At 43.0% G+C, this 20,521-nt stretch overlaps 1 protein-coding gene across 2 annotated transcripts in view; it reads left to right on the top strand.

Moving 5' to 3' along the window:
- The first annotated feature begins 9,528 nt into the window (after positions 1–9,528).
- SLC18B1 (solute carrier family 18 member B1) overlaps positions 9,529–20,521 on the top strand; it is a 61,849-nt gene continuing 50,856 nt past the window's right edge. The window contains exons 1-2 of one of the 2 annotated variants that reach the window (XM_060239525.1): positions 9,529–9,814; positions 20,355–20,494. In XM_060239525.1, the coding sequence (XP_060095508.1) occupies positions 9,769–9,814; positions 20,355–20,494 (186 nt within the window). In that variant the 5' untranslated portion in view covers positions 9,529–9,768. The remainder of the gene's footprint in view (positions 9,815–20,354; positions 20,495–20,521) is intronic. The other variant, XM_060239535.1, reaches the window with a different exon arrangement.

Genomic DNA, 20,521 nt, shown 5'->3' with positions numbered 1-20,521 from the left:
AGGCAGGTTGCAAAGGATCTTCTGACTTTAGTGGCGACTGTTGCTGTTCTCATTAAAACATATAGCGGAAGTCAAACGTTGCAAACGTTGAGAAACATCCGCACCACCCAGCTCGTTGATCAGGGAAATAGATCCGTGGTACTAATGCCGCTTTGGCAACGACTCCTGCCTTGCTTATGGTCTGTAGGCTTGTTCCTTTTTTTGTTTGTGGCAAACCTCGTGTGTTTTGAACAGCAGAGACATTGAACAGCTGCAGCTTCCCGCTTTCATCTGGAGATGTGTCGACAAGCATTGCCTGTTGCATTTTTGCCTAGGCTAATTTTTGGTACGGGCAAAAAGGACAGAGCAAGGGCTGGGTGGGGAGACTGAAAGAATAGACTGTGATAGGGGATAACAGAAGGCATGTAATATTGAGGCCAACCCAGTGACATAACTGTATGAGCTTTTCAGTTCATCAGAACTCTTCAAACTGAATGTAAAAAATTGTTTTAAAACGATTTGGGAAAGAGAGAATGCTTCAGACAAGGTATGTTCTGTTAAATAAAACAAAAAGCCCACCAGCAACTTAAAGGCTGACAGCATGTATTTCAGTATAACCTTTCATATGAGTCAGAGCTAACTTATTTAAATGTGTGAAGAGCAAATTATTTTGGGAAATCGTATAGGGAAAAATTACACAAGGGGGTGTCTCAAAATTATGTCCTCTTAACATATCTGAAGAGGTGAGCTTTCACTCATGAAACTCAATATTGAAACAAATGTTAGTCTTTAAGGTGTCACTGGACTTTTGTTTTGTTGCAACGGACCAATACTACTACCCCTTTGGAAATACCGTTAAAGCCTGCATTGCAGATACAGATTTCAAGCAGCTTGAGGGTCAAGTGACTCAAAGCAAGAGGCAATCAAAATTATTAAACTCCATAGGAAAACAAGTCAAACAGAGTTTTACTGTGGAGTTTAATAATTTAATTTGCTCTTGCTTGGAGTAACTTGAAAGCAGCTCAAAGAAAACTATAGGGATATTATATCCCCTAGAACATGGGTCCCCAACTCCTGGTCTATGGACCAGTCCCAGTCCGTGGCCTGTTAGCAACCAGGCTATGAGTTTTATAATTATTTCATTATATATTACAATGTAGTAATAATAATAAGAAAAAGATGATGACATTGGTTTTAGATCCTGCTCTCCACTCCGAATCTTAGATTGGCCCACAATCTCCTTTATCTTCCTACACCACAACAGACACCTTGTGGGGCTGAGCGAGCTCTCACAGAAGCTGCCCTTTCAAGGACAACCTTGAGAGAGCTATGGCTGATCCAAGGCCATTCTAGCAGCTGCAAGTGGAGGAGTGGGGAATTAAACCCGGTTCTCCCAGATAAGAGTCTGCACTCTTAACCACCACACCAATAAAGTGCACAATTGTATCATCCAGAAGCCATCGCACCCCTACCCCCCCAGTTCATGGAAAAATTGTCTTCCACAAAACTGGTCCCTGGTGCCAAAAAGGTTGGGGACCACTCCCCTAGAATAAAAAAAAATCTGAAAGTCCATCTCATATATGTTGGAGATGTCATAAGCAAGTTGATATCTATATTCATATCAATGTTCTCTCTAAGCCAGGAGTGTCAAACTCATTTGTTGTTCTATAAATGAGACTTTGTTGGTCCGGGCCAATTTAAGATTAGGTAGCAGAGATATAAACTTTATAAAGGACACAGACAAACACAAATATTTTTTTAAAAAAAACTTAAAAACATGCTTAAAATGTTAGCATTTGTTGGTATTAAAGGTGCTTTCTTTGTATCTCTCCCATGTGATCCAGAGAACTGGGCAAAGGAAGCTCTTTCCTTTCTTCCTTCCCCAGGGGACCAGGACGGGGAAGGAAGAGAGGCTTGGCTCAGTAGCTCTGCTGTATGATTGAGAGAGTCTGGAAAAACAAGGTCTGCCTTCCACCCCTTTCTCCCCAAGAGAGGAGTGGTAGGCAATGGAGAAAACAGAGGCTTTGCTCTGTAGCTCCTGTGCGATTGAGCAAGCCTTGCAAAGTGAGCTGCTATGCAGAAGGAAGCAAGAGATAGGGAGAAGGAAGCAGATGACAGCCAGTTGCTTGGAGGCCTGATAGGAGCTCTTTGGGGGCCTGATTTGGCCCCCAAGCCACATGTTTGACATCCCTGCTCTAAGCTGCAGAGTCTTGTGAACAAAAATTCTACTTTGTGAGCTACTGGCATTAAAGTTGTGAGCTGCTGCATAAATTGTTGTGCTCTGGGTTCATCCTGAACTAAGACAAAAATGTGATAATACAATACAAGTAACTGGTACCAGTGTATATAAGGAAAATTAATACAACCACCCATAAACAATGACACTCCCACACTAAATGTGTGTACATGCATTCTTATTTAGTGCAATATAATATAAGACAAAAAAGGAACATAAGGAGTTATTCCCTCCCCCAATCCAGTCACTACAGCATTTCATCAAAGGCAACAGTCTTTACACAGTATGCAACTCTGTGGTATTGGGTGGAGTCCTTTGTAGTTCTGCTCGTTATTTTGTAATGGAGAGAATAAGGAACCGTATAGAAAGGAGTCCTCACGGTTTCGCTTGTCAGATTCTTCCTCAGCCTCTTCTCCCAACATTTCATGGAGCTGTTATTATGTAAATCATTTGTAAATAACACTCATACAATCCACATACAAAGTCTCTGAGTTAGAGAAACAATACACACTCACCTACAGTAACTTTGTTTCAAACATGGATCAACGCATGCTCTAACTTTCTGCTGCCAGCTCTGACCATTTCCATTCTACGGGACTTAACTAAATAACCAAAGTCCTTTTCCTTAAAGCTATATGTTCATAATTAAAACCATCTTACCAAAAGAATATGGATATCCTGACAATTAATTATTTCAATGTCCCTCCATCTCAAAAGATATTCTATAAAAGGGTGAAAAAATCTAAAGTCAAATTCATGCCTTTCAGTGCAACTGTCTGATATTGTGTTATGATATTTATTAGTTTCAACGAGAATGTTACCAGCAAAAAATTGGAAACATTGTATTCCACTTAAAGTGAAATTATGTTAGAGAAAACTATGGTTTGCTATGCTCATTAATAATTTTGTATAAGACATAAAACATCAACAAACACCAGGGTTGCCAGCCCTAACTGAGGAAATACCTGGAGATTTTAAGGGTGGAGCTAGGGGGAAGGCAGAGTTTGGGGAGGGGAGGGACTACAGCAGGGTACAATATAGTCCACCCTCCAAAGCAAGCATTTTCCACAGGGGAACTATCTCTTATTTCCTGGAGATCAATTGTAATAGTGGAAGATCTCCAGGCCCCACTTGGAGGCTGGCAGCCTTAATAAAACTCAGACCTGTTTTGCTAAGCATGTGGTTACTTTTGTTTAATTTTATAACAGGAACTTTCCTTTAGAATTGTAACTGGATTGAAGTGTTGAACTGTATTTGAGGAGGGAAAAATACTTCATAGATATATTAGGATTGCCAGCTCTGGGGTGGGAAATTCCTAGGAATGGGAGGGTGGGATTTGGTGAGGGGAGGGACTTCAATGGAGTATAATGCCATTTTTCCCAAGGGACATGATCTCTGCAGGACAGAAGCCAGTTGTAATTCTGGGAGATTGCCGGGCGCCACCTGGATGTTGGCCACCTTAATTTGTATATTTCTCCTGTTGGAATTATTTGTGTTCTTTGCCTTTTTTACATTTTGCTACCTTTCTAATAATAAAAAGGAGAAAACCATAACAGCTAACAGAATTCTCCAAGGAACTTAAGCACTTGCCTGAAATCTTATCTGCATTGGCATGCCATTATTTATTTATTTATCATATAGGAAGTGTATAACAATATAAAATATGCAACCAAGTTGACAGAACAGACAGGTTCAATAATCCCACTAAATACTGCTATCTAAATTTTCACTTCACTCAGTTGCAGCTGGGGAAAGTTCAGAGAGCTCTGTCACATCTTCCTGGAAGGCATGATGGTCACATTCCTGTGACAGATTAACAATAGCATTACAGGATTATGGTACATTAAAATATGGGCAAATGGGTGTGCCAGAGCAATGAAGGAAGGGCATGTGCATGCTTCAGAAATTGTTAAAACTAAATCCAGATGATTAGCCATGTTGGCCTGAAGTAGTAGAACAACGTTTGAGTCCAGTGGCACCTTTAAGACCAAAATTTTTTCCCCAAGATATACACTTTCATGTGCAAGCACACTTCAGATACAGTGAAACAGAATTTCCTCAACCAATACGAAGGGGGGTGGTATTTAGTTGCCAGGAAGAGCCAATAATTCTACTTTTGGCTGCCAAGACAAGAGACAGAAATAAAAATAGAAATTACTAGTCTATACATGTATGTGGAAGGTGAGCAGTAAATGATCATACAGCATATTGAAGATGTTTGACATATTCAGGGGTCAAACAGGAGTAATAAGCTTCGTTTATATGGTTACCATTTGTTTGGGTTCTGTTGGGGGAAACAGAGAAAGACATAAATGTGTCAGAATTTGAGATTGATATATCTTAGTTGTGGAATGCTGAGAATAATTGAGACCCTCTCAATCTATCTCCTCTCAAGCATGGAGGCAACTTTATAGTATAGCCTTCTTTGAAGTGGGGCAGTTGGCTGTGTGGGTTTGTATCCCATATCCCCAGATTAGGGAAATACATTCCAGTTTCTACTGTTAATTACAAATGTTTAGTCTAGTGGCACCTTTAAGGCCAGCAAAAGTTTATTCAAGGTATGAGTTTTTGTGAGCAGGCATATTTCCTCAGATGCATAGAAGTGGAAATTACCTGTGATTACCCAGGCACCCTTCACTAGGTTCCTGTGATGTTTACGCAATCATGTTCTATATGGAATCACAATGAATTCATCAGCTGATGAAAACAATGCAAATTACCAGGATACAAGTACTAATATCTTGCTGCTGGGGAAACTTATTTCTCCCTCCCTCCCCCCCCCCCCCCCGGGAGAAATAAGTTTCCCCAGTAGCAAGATATTAGTGCTTGTATCCTGGTAATTTGCATTGTACCCAGAAGTGCTTGTCTGAGCAAAAATGATAGAAGAAGAAGATATTGCATTTATATCCCGCCCTCCTCTCCAAAGAGTCTCAGAGCGGCTCACAATCTCCTTTACCTTCCTCCCCCACAACAAACACCCTGTGAGGTTGGTGGCGCTGAAGAGGGCTCTCACAGCAGCTGCCCTTTCAAGGGCAACCTCTGCCAGAGCTATGGCTGACCCAAGGCCATGCCAGCAGGTGCAAGTGCAGGAGTGGGGAATCAAACTTGGTTCTCCCAGATAAGAGTCCGCACACTTAACCACTACACCAAACTGGATAGGATATTTTGCAACACATGAGTAATAACTTCATATTTGCAGCCCTTAATGGGCCTTCTGAGTACATTAAGTACATTTCACAGTTGTGTTAGAGATGTTAAGGCACTCAAATAGAATTTACCTCACTGTTTAGATAGTGCTTTGATAAAGAAGAAGATGACATTGGATTTATATTCCGCCCTCCACTCAAGAGTCTCAGAGCGGCTCACAATCTCCTTTATCTCCCTCCCCCACAACAGACACCCTGTGAGGTGGGTGGGGCTGAGAGGACTCTCACAGCAGCTGCCCTTTAAAGGACAAGCTCTGCCAGAGCTATGGCTGACCCAAGGCCATGCCAGCAGGTGCAAGTGGAGGAGTGGGGAATCAAACCTGGTTCTCCCAGATAAGAGTCCACACACTTAACCACTACACCAAAGTTTGCTTCCATACCCAATTAAAAATACTGGTTATTACTTTTAAAGCTGTTCACAGCATAGGACCCTCACACTTGTGTAGTTGAACTGCATCTGCTGGTATAGTCCCACATGCCAATTGCACTTCTTAGATTATTTTTTTAAGGATTGTACAGCAACAGCTAGGTCACTCACTGGCTTGGTCTGTGGCAGGATCAGTCTTTGGAATGGCTTGCCAAAGTGGGTGTGGAAAACCTCATTTCTGGCTGTATTCAAGGAAGACATGCAAGGCAGTTATTTTTCAGAAGGAATTTGGATGAAGGTAAACTCCCAGCAGATATAGCTTTGTGTTTTAAAATCTATCTTTGTGTGTTTTAATCTTTTCTCAATGTTTTAAAAACTGTGCATTGTGTTCATGTGTTAATGGACTTCTATGTTTTGTGTCCTTGCCATTTAAAGCGGGCTTGCCCTTGAGGATGATCTGAAAGCTCCAGCTGGTGCAGAATGCACAGCGCACTTGTTGATGGTACTGTCTATATGGGCATATGTTTGAACAGCTCTGCACCATTTGCATTGATTACCTATCAAGTAGTGGATTTACTTCAAGGTTCTGGTACTGACCTTTAAAGCCCTGCATGGCCTGAGACAGACATATCTGAGGGACCATCTCTCCCTGTATGTGCCCCAAAAGACTTTACGCTTAGAGAACCAACATCTGCTGGTTGTCCCTGGCCCTAAGGATGTCCATTTGGCCTTGGCGAGGGCCAGGGGCTTTTTGGCACTGGCCTGGCGGAACATGTTACTGTGGGAGGTTAGAGCCCTGCCAGACCTGTTACCATTTCAAAGGGCTTGTAAGATGGGGCTGATCCATCAGTCCTTCAACTGAGGCAGCAGGCGTCCAAACTAAATCAACTTGGCCTCCCTTGCCACTCTGCCATGTCCAGAGTATACTGGAGTGTACTGAAGTGTCTATCTGATGGCCCAGTCATGACACAATATTATCTGATCCATCAGCCAGCTAGAAATTTGTAAATTGTTTTTGTTTCCTGTTTATAACTATGAATTAAACTGTTTTATGATTGTTCTTATTGATTTTAATGCTCTTGTTTTAATTGTATAATGATGTAATCTGCCCTGGGCCTATTTGCATAATAGAGTGGAATATAAATCTAAATAAATAAGGGGACACTGTTAGCCAAGTCCAAGGAAATAAGGTGTGACATAAAAATTTAAATCAAATTTTGTCCCAAAATAATTGCTAAAATTCTGTTGTAATGGTTTTAAATTAAAAAGAAGCATGGTTTCATTCACACTCGATTGATAAAATTCTAAGTTTGTAAGGAAATATACACACTGGAATAAATTGCCTCAGAATCCTTATGTAATCTTTGGTCCTGAAATGTTTCCAAAAATATTGGCAAGTAACTACTTGAAGTGCCTTGGGTGTAGAATGTCTGGAATCAGGTCAGGTACTACAGACTAGTCCACAGAAGGAGGAGGAGGAGGAGATTGAATTTATACCTCAGCCTTCACTTGGAGTCTCAAAGTAGCTTACAATCTCCTTTTTCTTCCCCTCTCCACAACAAACACCCTGTGAGGTAGGTGGGGCTGAGAGCTCTTTCAATAATTGCTTGGAGAGCACAGCTTTGAGAGAGTTATGACCAGTGTTCTCTCTAAACTGAGTTAGTATGAGCTAGCTCACAGTTTTTTAGCCTCTGGCTCACACATTTTTGTCTTAGTTCAGGAAATATGGCCCCAGAGCAAACTAATGTATGCAGTAGCTCACAAAGTAGAATTTTTGCTCACAAGACTCCACAGTTTAGAGGCTGTACTGGTTATGACTGACCCAAAGGCACACGAGGAGCTGCATGTGGAGGAGATGGAAATCAGACCAGGCTGTCCCAGATTTGGGTCCATGTTCTTAACCACTACACCAAACCAGCTCTCAAACTGGGCACTATAAACTTTATGATGTTCTGTAAAAACTTTATTTCAGTCGTTTTGATGTGTGGTTATGCCTGTCTTCAAATCCCCACTATAGTAGCTATTTCAAATCATTTTATTAAATGAACGCTATAATTACATTCATCTCTATCCTGAGTTTTTATTTTTATGGATGTTTGAATCCCAGAATTATTCAGTATGTAGGACATGGAGCAGGACTCTTTGCTATGGGATAGGAACTGTTTATCCAATTGCTTCTATCCTGGGAGCTGACATGATTTCTGCATAAGGTGCAGCCATTGACAAGAGAACTGAACAAGAGAATATAGACTCACAGTACAGTATGGTATAATGCGGAATACCATAGTGTTCAAAAATGGTATTCATAGTATAAAAATAGTATAATGCGGAATACCATAGTGTTCAAAAATGGAAATACCTTCTGTTCAAAAATGATAATGTTTGAGAGGCAAGTTAAGCAATGCTGAATAATTGTGGCTTGACACAGCTATCTACAATAACGTCAACAGGTAGGACAGGGTCAGTGGGAAGTCATTTAGTAGCTGTGTAGAGCACTGAACAGAAAAAGTTTTGGATATGGAAGCTCCAACATTACATTCCTTTTGAGCTACTTCTGCCACTTTCCTGCCCATTTATAAGTTGACTGAAGTCAGTGGATATATTTATTTGTTGCAATGCACACATTTTTGAAGATGCTTTCTATAGATGGGTTTTGAAAGAATTCCACACTGCTACAATCTACCCAGTTTTCTTAAAGGGATGCATATAATTTGTTTTTTACTTGTCTTAAATCAGTGGATAAAAAGGTTACACCATCCTCCATACAAAGGAATGCTAAATGTTCATAAGGTCACTAGATCAGGCCAATGGTCCATCTAGTCCAGCATTCTGTCCACAATGTATCCTACAGTAGTCTAGACTGAATATGATTAAGGCTCAGTTATTCTTCTCCAGAAAAGGGCAGTTTGTAAACCAGCTAAAGCTTGAAAAGAAAACATGCTCCTGGCCACTGCTGCCATCAATACATCCAGATGTGATGGTAGATCCTTGAGCTCACCAAATAGAGAATGCAATTGCATGTAATGCAGGCTGAACACCTATCCTTGTATGGGAAGTATTCTCAATCTTGTATTGAGAATATTCTCATTCTCATCTTGTCTAGTTTATACCTTACTCAGTAATCCGAGCATTGGATATTAGGGAAAATGAGGGGATGACTGGTGAGTGGAGAGGTGTGACCAATGCTTCACATCTTACTCAAGGTTTTCTAGAAGTTGCCTTATATTGAATAAGAAGACCATTGGCTCTTCTTGCTCAGTACCGTCTACCGAGTTTCAGTTTTATAGGAGCGCTCCTCATACAGAGGTTATTCATGTATGTTTTCTCCTTCTCAAGGTGGAGATGGTAGAGAAGGTGGGAGCTGATCGTGGTGCCCTTCAGTGGGCTGACATCTTTCATAGGACAGGTGCTATCGGACAGAGAAGGTTCCTGTAGTTGCATGATCTGATCCAGTAAGGCAATGCTTAGAATGTTATAAAACAACGTTTGAGTGCACTTACTTGGAAGTAAGCCTCACTATGTGCTTAAGGAGAGGTGGGAACCTGGGTCTGTCTGCTGTAAATTGCCCTCACCACGTGAACCTCCTGATGGCAGCTGGGTTTTAGTCACTGTGTGACACCGAGCGTTCCGACCAGTACTACTGCCATATTTGACAAGATCGCTGCTAATAACTGGGGCGAAATCCTGTCCCTTTAAATTTAAAAAAAAAGGCAAAAAATTCTGTGAGGTAATTTCCGATTGCAGCTTTCAGCCAAGAAAGTGAGTAAGATATGAGATGCTCCTGATGGGAAGTTGTTTGTTTCTTGTGGGGCACCAGAGGAGTCGCCGGTAGTTGTGGCTTGAAGCTGAACATGCTCAGTAGGTGCGGCTGAAGCTGCTGTGTCTCCTCTGCCCTTCCTTCTTGTAACCGAACAACTAGAGCTTCGCTTTGGAAGCAAAAGCTCAGGGACCGGCTTTTGTTTTTGTTTGTTTGTTTTGCTATGGGCAGTCACGAAGCTGCGGCGGTAGAAACGGGTCAGTTTCCAGGTGGGTGCGATCTCTAATGGAATCCCTCTTTGTTTAGTGTTCTTCATCGGAATGGACTTTCGCCTTCCTTAGAAAGCTTCTTGGGATCCCAAACTCAAGGTCGCGTGTAGCCCGGCACTGCTCCCGACCAAGGCTCACTCCAGCGGGGCAGGGGGCTTGCTAATAGTGTTCTCGCCCGAATAGCAGCCTTAAGCTACTTAATTACGTCTTGGCACTATCTAGCTACCCGGGCGATACAGCTGACTTTAATAAGTAGTGAGAAAAGGAGTTTGGTTATGATCCACTAGATATGGCATGTTATTTTACTGAAACAGGTGGTGATTAATTAATTAGGGGGTGCCGTCATTCTCGTCCGTTTGCTTACATAGTAAAGTCTATTTAATTTGACTTTGTACTCAATTACATAAGGTAAAGCGGCAACTCTCCCCCCCCCCCCGCCCTTTCTTGGCTGTTTCTACTTGTTGATTAAGAAGGAGACCCTTCTTTCCGTTTAGTTTTTGAACGGCTAAACAAGATGGGAAAAGTCAGGTTGGAAAAGGCTCCGTGTCAGTGATAGAGCCCAGCCATGCGGAGCGTGCCGAAGGTGCCAAGTTCAATCTCGGGTACCTTCTGTTCAGGGGCTGTTGGAGGCTGAAGGAAAAAGGGTAAAAGTCGGATCTACACGGATCTTCATGAACTCATATGATTTTTACATTGAAATGAAATAAAACCACTGTAATTCTATCGATCCTGTCTTAGACTAGAGGCAGGACCACAAAAATCATGTTTCCATGGATTCGTGGCGCTTCACCAGTGCAAAAACAGGGTTCCAAGCACGGATCCTCATGAATTCATATGATTTTTATGGTGAAATGAAATCAAACCACCATCATGCTGTAGATCCTGTATTAGACTATACGCAGCACCAGAAAAATCATGCTTCCACGAATCTGTAGCACCACAGCAGTGGAAAAACATGTTTCCAAACCACAGATCCTCATGGATCCTCATGATTTTTGCTTCGGATCCCCCCAAACGCACCATCAGTTCTTATATCATGTCCATGGGCACAGTTTGCACCAGAGAAATCATGGATCCACGGCTTCATGGCAGCACCATGGACCAAAAACTTGGTTTTGGAGCACGGATCCTCATGGATCCCATGATTTTTGCTTTGAGTGCCCCCAAGCTCACCATCCAATCACATATATCCGTGGGCAGAGTTTGCACCACAGAAATCATGGATCCACGTCTTCGTGGCAGCGCCGGGGCCAAAAACTTGGTTTTGGACCACGGATCCTTTTGGATCCACATGATTTTTGCCTTGTATTCCCCCAAGATCACCATCCAGTCACATATCATGTCCATGGGCAGAGTTTGCACCACAGAAATCATGGATCCACGGCTTCGTGGCAGTACCATGGACCAAAAACATGATTTTGAACCCGGATCCTCATGGATCCTCATGATTTTTGCCTTGGATCCACCCAGCCTCACCATCCAATCACATATCATGTTCATGGGCAGAGTTTGTACCACAGAAATCATGGATCCACGGCTTCATGGCAGCACCATGGACCAAAAACTTGGTTTTGGAGCACGGATCCTCATGGATCCCATGATTTTTGCTTTGAGTGCCCCCAAGCTCACCATCCAATCACATATCATATCCATGGGCAGAGTTTGCACCACAGAAATCATGGATCCACGTCTTCGTGGCAGCGCCGGGGCCAAAAGCTTGGTTTTGGACCACGGATCCTTTTGGATCCACATGATTTTTGCCTTGTATTCCCCCAAGATCACCATCCAGTCACATATCATGTCCATGGGCAAGGTTTGCACCACAGAAATCATGGATCCACGGCTTCGTGGCAGTACCAAGGACCAAAACCTTGTTTTTGGACCAGGGATCCTGCTGGTTCCTCATGATTTCTGCTTTGGGTCCAGCCAAATTCACAATCAAATCAGATATAATGTACATGGGCAGAGCTCACACAACAGAAATCATGGATCATGTGGCAAAACCAGAGGAAAAACAAGGTTCTGAACCATGGATCCTCATGATATTTGCTTTGGGTCACCGTAGCATTACCATCAAATCACAGATCCTGTTTATGGGCAGAGTTTGCACCACAGAGATCATGGATCCATGACTTCATTGCAGCACCATGGCCCAAAAAAATGGTTCCAGACCATGGATCCTAATGATTTTTGCTTTGAGCCACCACACAGCTTGCAGCACTGAAATCACGGATGGATGGCTTTGTGGCAACACCAGTGAGCCAGACCATAGTTTTGAAGCATGTTTTCTCACGGATCGTCATGATTTTTGCTTTGCATCACCCCAAGCTCACCATCCAGTCACATATCATGTCCATGGGCAGGGTTTGCACCATAGAATTCATGGATCCACAGCTTCTTGTCAACATCATGGAGCCAAAATATGGTTTTGAAACATGGATCCTCTGGGGTTTTTCTTGGAGTCACCACAACAGACCCCTCACCATCTTCATCACCCTCTTCTGGACCCATTCCAGCTTGTCTATATCCTTCTTAAAATGTGGTGCCCAAAACTGAACACAATACTCAAGGTGAGGTCTTAACAGAGCAGAGTAAAGTGATACCATCACATCACGTGATCTGGACACTATACTTCAGTCTTACAGGCCCGGCGGAACCATGGCAGGTCCCGGAGGTCCCTGATGATTTGGGGAAGGGCATTCCACAGAGCGGGGGCTATTGTCGAAAATGCTCTGGCTCTAGTGATGGAAAATCAAACTTCTTTTAGTCCATGAATCTGAAGAAGATTTTGGGACCCTGAACGTTGTGCTCTTTGGGGCACATATGAGGAGAGTCCTGAAGGTAGATAGGTCCCAGGCCATATAGGGCTTTAAAGGTTATGACCAGCACCTCAAAATGAATCCGGAACGCCACAGGCAAGCAGTGTTCCCTTTAAGCTGAGTTAGTTTGAGCTATCTCACAGATTTTTAGCCTCCAGCTCACACATTTTTGTCTTAGCTCAGGAAGGATGACCCCTGAGCACACTAATTTATGCAGGAGCTCACAACTTTAAGGCCAGTAGTTCACAAAGTAGAATTTTTGCTCACAAGACTCTGCAGCTTAGAGGGAACATTGCAGGCAAGCAGTGTAACTTAGAACTATGCTGGGTAAAATCCCACGGTCAGAAATGCTATTGAAGAAGGGGGTTCAAGAGGGGTCGGAATATCTTAAAAGTGAAATACTGAAGGTGCAATCAGAGACGATTCCTATGAGAAGAAAAAATGGAAGAAACCAAGATGGCTCCATAAACAGCTTTCTTAAGACTTGAGAAATAAAAAAATACTCCCTTAGGAATTGGAAGGAGTCTATAACCAAGGATGAATATAAACAAATCACCAGTGCTTGTAGAGAAAAAGTTAGGAAAGCTAAAGCTCAGTATGAGCTTAGGCTGGCCCAAGATGCTAAAAACAACATAAAAGGAGCCTTTTCTCATGTTCATGTAAGAAAAAGACCAATGACATGGTAGGCCCATTGCGAGGGCAAGAAAGTTAAATTGTAACAGGTAATAAAGAGAGGGCAGAATTGCTCAATTCCTACTTTTCCTCCTCTTCTGAGGAAACAGTGCTCAACATGGCAAAAACAGAACATCTAATGAGGGTATGATGTTCCAACCTAGGATCATCATAGGGGTAGTACGTGAACACCTCATTTCTTTAAATGAAACTAAATCCTCAGGGCCGGATGAACTGCATCCAAGGGTTCTAAAAGAGCTTGCGGATGTAATTTCTGAGCCTCTGGCTACTATTTTTGAGAATTCTTGGAGAGGTGCCAGAAGATTGGAGGTGAGCAAATGTTGTCTCCATCTTCAAGAAGAGGAAATAGGAGGATCCGGGTACATACCAACCCGTCAGCTTGACGTCTATACCTGGAAAAGTTTTAGAACAAATCACCAGTAAGTCCTGGAACATTAAGAAAGGATGGCTGTGATTACTAAGAGCCAGCATGCGTTTCTCAAGAACAAGTCATGTCAGACTAACCTGATCTCCTTTGTTGAGAAAGTGACTACCTTGCTGGATCAGGGGAATGCTGTAGACATAGTTTATCTTGATTTCAGAAAGGCTTTTGATAAGGTTCCACATGCTATCCATGTTGACAAGTTGGTAAAATATGGTTTGGATCCTTTTACCTTTAGGTGGATCTGTAACTGGTTGACAGATCACACCCAAAAAGTGCTTGTGAGTGGTTCCTCATCCTCTTGGAGAGGAGTGACAAGTGGAGCGCCTCAAGGATCTGTCCTGGGACCTGTTTTGTTCAACATCTTTATAAATGATTTGGATGAAAGAATCGAGGAAATGTTTATTAAATTTGCAGATGATACTAATGATGATACTTGCAGATAATACTTGACAGGCTGGAAAACTGGGCTAGAACCAATAAAATTACTGAAATTACTGGAATGTATCATTGGCACCAAATTGTTTATAAAATGTTTTAATTGTTCTATTGTTTAAGGTTGTTAATTAGTTAATGTTTAATATCTGTAAATGTTTCTACTGTTGTGAGCTGCCCTGAGCCTGCTTCGGCAGGGAGGGCGGGATATAAATCCAATAAAATAAATAAATACAATGAATTTTAACAGGGATAAATGTAAAGTTCTGCATTTAGGTAGGAAAAATCCAATGCATGGCTATAGGATGGGGAGACTAGTCTTAGCAGTTGTATGTGGGAAAATGATCTAGGGGTCTTAGTGGACCATACGCTGAACATGAGTCAACAGTGTGATTGGGTGGCTAAAAAGGCTAATGCCACTTTGGGCTGTACCAACAGAAGTATAGTGTCCCGAACACGTGCGATGATATTGCTTTACTCTGCTCTGGTAAGACCTCCATTTTGGGCACCACATTTTAAGGATATATTCAAGCTGGAACGGGTTCAGAAGAGGGTGATGAAGGTGGTGAGGGATCTGGAGACCAAGTCCTATGAGGAAAGGTTGAAGGAGCTGGGCATGTTTAGCCTGGAGAGGCAGCAGCTGAGAGGTGATATGATCACCATCTTCAAGGACTTGAAGGGCTGTCATGTAGAGGATGGTGTGGAATTGTTTTCTGTGGCCCCAGAAGGTAGGACCAGAACCAATGGGTTGAAATTAAATCAGAAAATTTTCCAGCTCAACATTAGGAAGAGCTTCCTGACCGTTAGAGCGCTTCCTCAGTGGAACAGGCTTCCTTGGGAGGTGGTAACCGCTCCTTCCTTGGAGGTTTTTAAACAGAGGCTAGATGGCCAGTCAACAGCGATGAAGATCCTGTGAATTTAGGGGGAGGTATTTGTGAATTTCCTGCATTGTGCAGGGGCTTGGATTAGCTGACCCTGGAGGTCCCCTTCAACTCTATGATACTAAATGGAGAACAGCATGCATATTGAGAACATCATGTAACGTGCCAGCTCTGGACTGGGGATTCCAGTTATCCAAGGCAGAAGGAGGTATAGTGATGAGAGAAGGTCTTGGCATGGAAGGAAACAGAGATTTGGACATGCTCGGTCCCCTTCCAACCTTTGTCACATCCCTCGAAACTTTGGTGGGAGGGCACAGGTTATATACTCCCCTTTAACACTGTTGCTATGCAATGCCAGGTCTATCAATAAGAAGACCAAGACTCTATAAGACTACCTTGTAGTTCAGTAAGTAGACCTGGCTTGTGTGACCAAGACCTAGGTTCAGGAAGGAGGAACAGTCGCCCTGAAAGAGCTTGCCCCACCAGATTTTTTGATCAGTCTCTTGCATCAGTCTCGAACACAGGGGGCAGGTGGCTTTGCTCATCCATGAGGTTTTTTCCTTCCAACCACTCCCCATCCCAAAAATCACTGGAATTGAATGTGCTGACCTGGTGTGGGATGTTTCCAGAGGGCCTAAAGGAAGCAGTGGTTATACTATTCTTAAAGAAGCCATCGTTAGATCCTGTGGATCTGGCTAGTTACCGCTCAGTATCATATCTACCGTTTCTGGGAAAGGTAATTGAGAAAACAGTAGCTGAGCAGCTTCAGGGCTTCCTGGAGGACACATCAGTGCTAGATCCATTCCAGTTGGGTTTCCACCCTGGTCACAGGACTGAGATTGTTCTGGTTGCTCTAATCAGATGACCGAATGCAGCTGGATCAAGGCAGGTTGGCACTGCTGTTATTATTGGATCTCACAGCAGCGTTTGATACAGCCGACTATGATCTGTTGACTCACTACCTTGATGACATGGGAATACGTGGCTTGGCCTTGCAATGGCTCTCCTCTTTTCTCCACGAACGCGCAAGGAGAGGATGTGTCCTCATGACACCCCCTGGTTTGTTGGGTTCCTCTTCTCCCCTTGGCCAGCTGATATGGAGTTTTGGGCTAGGGTGTCATCACTATGCAGATAACACTCAGCTGTATTTGCTGTTAGGTGACCGATCGGCCTCAATCACGTCATCCTTGGCTGTGGGTTTGGAGACTGTGGTGGGCTCACTGAAGCAGAGTAGGTTGAAACTGAACCACTCAAAGATGGAAGTTCTGTGGCTGGGGGGACCAGGGTTGGAGCTGGAGTGTAGGTTGCCTGCTCTTGATGGGGCACCCTCAACACCAGCACCAACAGTCAAGAGTTTGGGAGTGACCTTGGTTGCCTCTCTTCCAGAGGAGACCCAGGTCACACATATTGCTAAAACTGCATTCTTCCACCTACACCAAGTCAGCTCGCCTCCTGCCTTGTTCAGACCTAACCACGGTAATCCATGCAGTGGTCACCTCCAGGCTAGATTACTGTAATTCACTCTACACTGGCCTACACTTTAACCTGGAAACTAGGGTAGCCAATCCCCAGGTAAGGGCAGAGGATCCCCATTTGGAGGTCCTTCCCCCACTTTAGGGTCATCAGAAAGCGGAGGTGGGGAAGGTAGTGTCTGCTCGACATGCCATTATTCCCTAAGGAGACCGATTCCCATAGGGTATAATGGAAAATTCGTCCACAGCTATCTGGGGCTCTGCGGGGGCTGTGTTTTGGGGTAGAGACATTCAGTGCCTCTCCCCAAAATACTCACCAAGTTTCAAAAGGATTAGACTAGGGGGTCCAATTCTATAAAAGAAGGTGCCCCAATCCTTCACTATTTCTAATGAATGGAGGGCATTTGAAACATGTGCAGTCCCTTTAAATGTGATGGCCAGAACTTCATTTGGAGTTCAATCATTCTTGTCACACCCTTGATCCTGGCTCCACCCCCAATGTCTTCTGACTCCACCCCCAAAGTCCCCAGATATTTCTTGAATTCGACTTTGCAATCCTAATTAATCCTGTTATAAGACGACCAAGGAAAACCTATATTTTAGCATCGCAAAAGAAAGGGTGAAAGAAGACCGTGAAACACAAGACTGCTGCAGAGATTTTCAGCAGAATGGGAGCTGTGGGCTCCGTGTTGAGAAATCCCCATAGGGGCCAACTTTGGATTGGTAACACCAGGAAAAGGGAGAATGAGCTTCATCCTTCTCCCTTACCCCTTTTTGAGCCCAAAGAGCCACAGCCCACAGAACTCGCAGAACTGGATTGGTTGAGCATTCACTGACATGCTACATGATGATCCATGTTTCTACCAAAGTTTCTTTATAAAGTTGGGTGTCACAAAATTGTGTTTTTTGTGCCATAGTTTGTGGACCCTGCTGTGAAATGTGATTCGATGTTGCATTTCAGAGGGTCCAATCATAAGTATGAATCTATGAGAGATCTGTACTTTAGATATCCGATTTCGTAACATGGTGGTGTGGAAATGATTGAGTAAATTTCCATGCCATAAACAATGGCCAGCGATGTGATAAGCAAGTAGATGTTGAGTTTGTGATGCTCACACACAAAGTTTCGACAATTCATTTTTTGACATTCTGAGGATCCATGAGGATCTATGGTCTGGAACTCTGTTCTTGCTCCATGGGGTTGCCATGAACCCATGGACCCATAACTTCTGTGGTGCAGACTCTACCCATGGACATGATATGTGGTTTGATGTTGATGTTTGGGTGACCCCAAGCAAAAACCATGGGGATCCATGTGGTTCCATGGTGCCACCACAAAACTGTGGATCCATGGTAATGGGATATAAGTTGCGGCCATTGACATGATATATTACTTGATGGGGAGCTTGGGATGATATGAAGCAAGAAAAGAAAGATCTGTTAGGATCCATGGTGCAGGACCAGTTTTTGCTCCAAGGTGTCACAAAAAACTGTGGATCCATGGTTTTAGGATATAAGTTGTGGCCATTGACATAATATATGATTTCAGAGGAAGCTTGGGGTGATCTGAAGCAAGAACAGAAAGATCAATTAAGATCCGTGGTCTGAAACCAAATTTTTGGTCCCTGGCGCTGCCACGAAGCCGTGGATCCATGATTTCTGTGGTGTAAACTCTGCCCACAGACATGATATGTGACTGGATGGAAGGCATGGGGGAATCCAAAGCAAAAATCATGTGGATCCATGAGAATCCATGGTCCAAAACCAAGTTTTTGGTCCCTGGCACTGCAACGAAGCCATGGATCCATGATTTCTGGGGTGCAAACTCTGCCCATTGACATGATATGTGATTGGATGGAGGACTTGGGGGGATCCAAAATGGAAGTCACGTGGCTTCATGAGGATCCGTGGTTCAAAACCAAGTTTTTTGTTTCTGGCTCTGCCACGAAGCTATGGATCCACGATTTCTGTGATGCAAACTCTGTCCATGGACATGATATGTGACTGAATGGAGGGCTTGGGGGGATCCAAAGCAAAAATTATGTGGATCCATGTGGATCCGTGGTCCAAAACCAAGTTTTTGGTCCCTGGCGCTGCCATGAAGCCATGGATCCATGATTTCTGCCCAAGGACATGATATGTGATTGGCTGGTGATCTTGGGTTGGCCCAAAGCAAAAATCATGAGGATCCATGAGGATCTGTGGTTTGGAAACATGTTTTTTTAGTGCTGTGCCGCCACAAATTCGTGGAAGCATGATTTTTTTGGTGCTGCCTATAGTCTAAGAGAGGATCCACAACATGATATTGGTTTGATTTCATTTCACCATAAAAATCATATGAATTCATGAGGATCCGTGCTTTGAAACCCTGTTTTTGCACTGCTGAGGCGCCACGAATTCATGGAGGCATGATTTTTGTAGTCCTACCTATAGTCTAAGACAGGATCTACAGAATAATACTGGTTTTATTTCATTTCAATGTAAAAATCATATGAATTCATGAAGATCTGTGTAGATGCGACTTTTACCCAGATCCCTTTTTAACAGAAGTGGAAAGGGCTTCCCATCTTCTGGACAGTTTTCTTCCTTCTGCCTTGCCCCCCTTCCTTGACTGTTTGTATATTATACAAGATCTCAGTATTGTTCTTTCTCTTTCCATTGAAAGGGAGTTGCTTGTTTTGCTTTGGCTTCAGAAAAGACTGTGCAAAGCTGTTTAATCCATTATTTAAGACAACATAAATGACATGTCTGGATGCCATCCAGGCCTCAAATTCAGTAGGAGCTCTTCCTCCCCACCTACCTTATCCATTGAATAGTAGGTGCAGCTGCATAACAATCCCTGGATTAGGACAGCCAGCCAGCCTCTAGGAGCTTTGCCACACCCCCCAGCAGCCTTCATTAACCCCTGGGGAAGCCTGCACCACCCTTTTCCTACTTCTTATGTGATTTTGGGCGGCGGGTGGCTTGTTGGCCTTTTGACTGGGGGCCGGTGGGGTGGCCCAGAAGAGCCCCAGGCAAGTGAGACCTGCTTGTGTTGGCTGGATCTCTAGCCAGCCCAAGTAGGCCTTGCTCATTCGAGGCTCTCCTTTCTTGCATCAATTTGCTTTTGGCTGGGGGCGGTGGGGGGGGGTGGCATATGCCAATGAGTTATGCTAATGAGTTCCATCATCTATTTTTCTACAAAAGACCCGATGTCATCACTAAGCAGATGATTTTGAAATAGTGCTTCATTTCCTCAAAATGATACAAATAATTTGCTGAATTACTTACATTAGATTCTATTGGATGGAATATATTACTAAAGATTGCCACATTGCATATTAGAAATGCCTTTTTCCCCTTCCTTGCTTACTTTATCCATTTAGCAATCTTTTCTGATTTCAAAATGTTTCTTGAAGATGTGTAACACCCACAGGCTTCTAGAAGATCCAACTAAGATGGAGATTTGAATTTCTTTGATGTATGAGAAGACACATTTTGAAATACTAATTATTATTGAGAGCAGAGATTTATCTGGTTGGTCAAAAAGCCTGCCTTTTTTTAGTGTACATTATAACTTGGTAAATAATTTAATGCTACATATTGGACATATAAGCAGTTTTATTTAAGTATGGTGAGACAGATTATTAGACCCTGAACAAGCAGGTATATCTCTATTGGGTTTCCTCTCTAGCAGAATTTGTCCTGATACTTCAGTATTAATTTTATTACTTGCTTGAACTATGAAAGCTATTTGCAAGTTGCTTGTTTCCTATTTTGAAAGTTGGGCTGAAAGCTGCCTTGCTTTGCATGTACTAATAGAAATATTTTATTCTTAAGACAATGATAGACCAGAAGTTGCCAATGAAGAATCCAGAAAGTTCACCAAAGAACAAATGCTTATAATGGCGGCGGCAGCATCTGTTAACTTCAGTTCAATGATTTGCTACTCAATCCTGGGACCATTTTTTCCAAAAGAGGTAAACTGATATATATAACTTGGGGTT

Source organism: Heteronotia binoei, chromosome 1 (genome assembly GCF_032191835.1).
Source record: "Heteronotia binoei isolate CCM8104 ecotype False Entrance Well chromosome 1, APGP_CSIRO_Hbin_v1, whole genome shotgun sequence".
NCBI lineage: Eukaryota > Metazoa > Chordata > Lepidosauria > Squamata > Gekkonidae > Heteronotia > Heteronotia binoei.
Note: the sequence above shows the minus strand (reverse complement) of the source record. Positions and strands in the feature narration are given on the sequence as shown.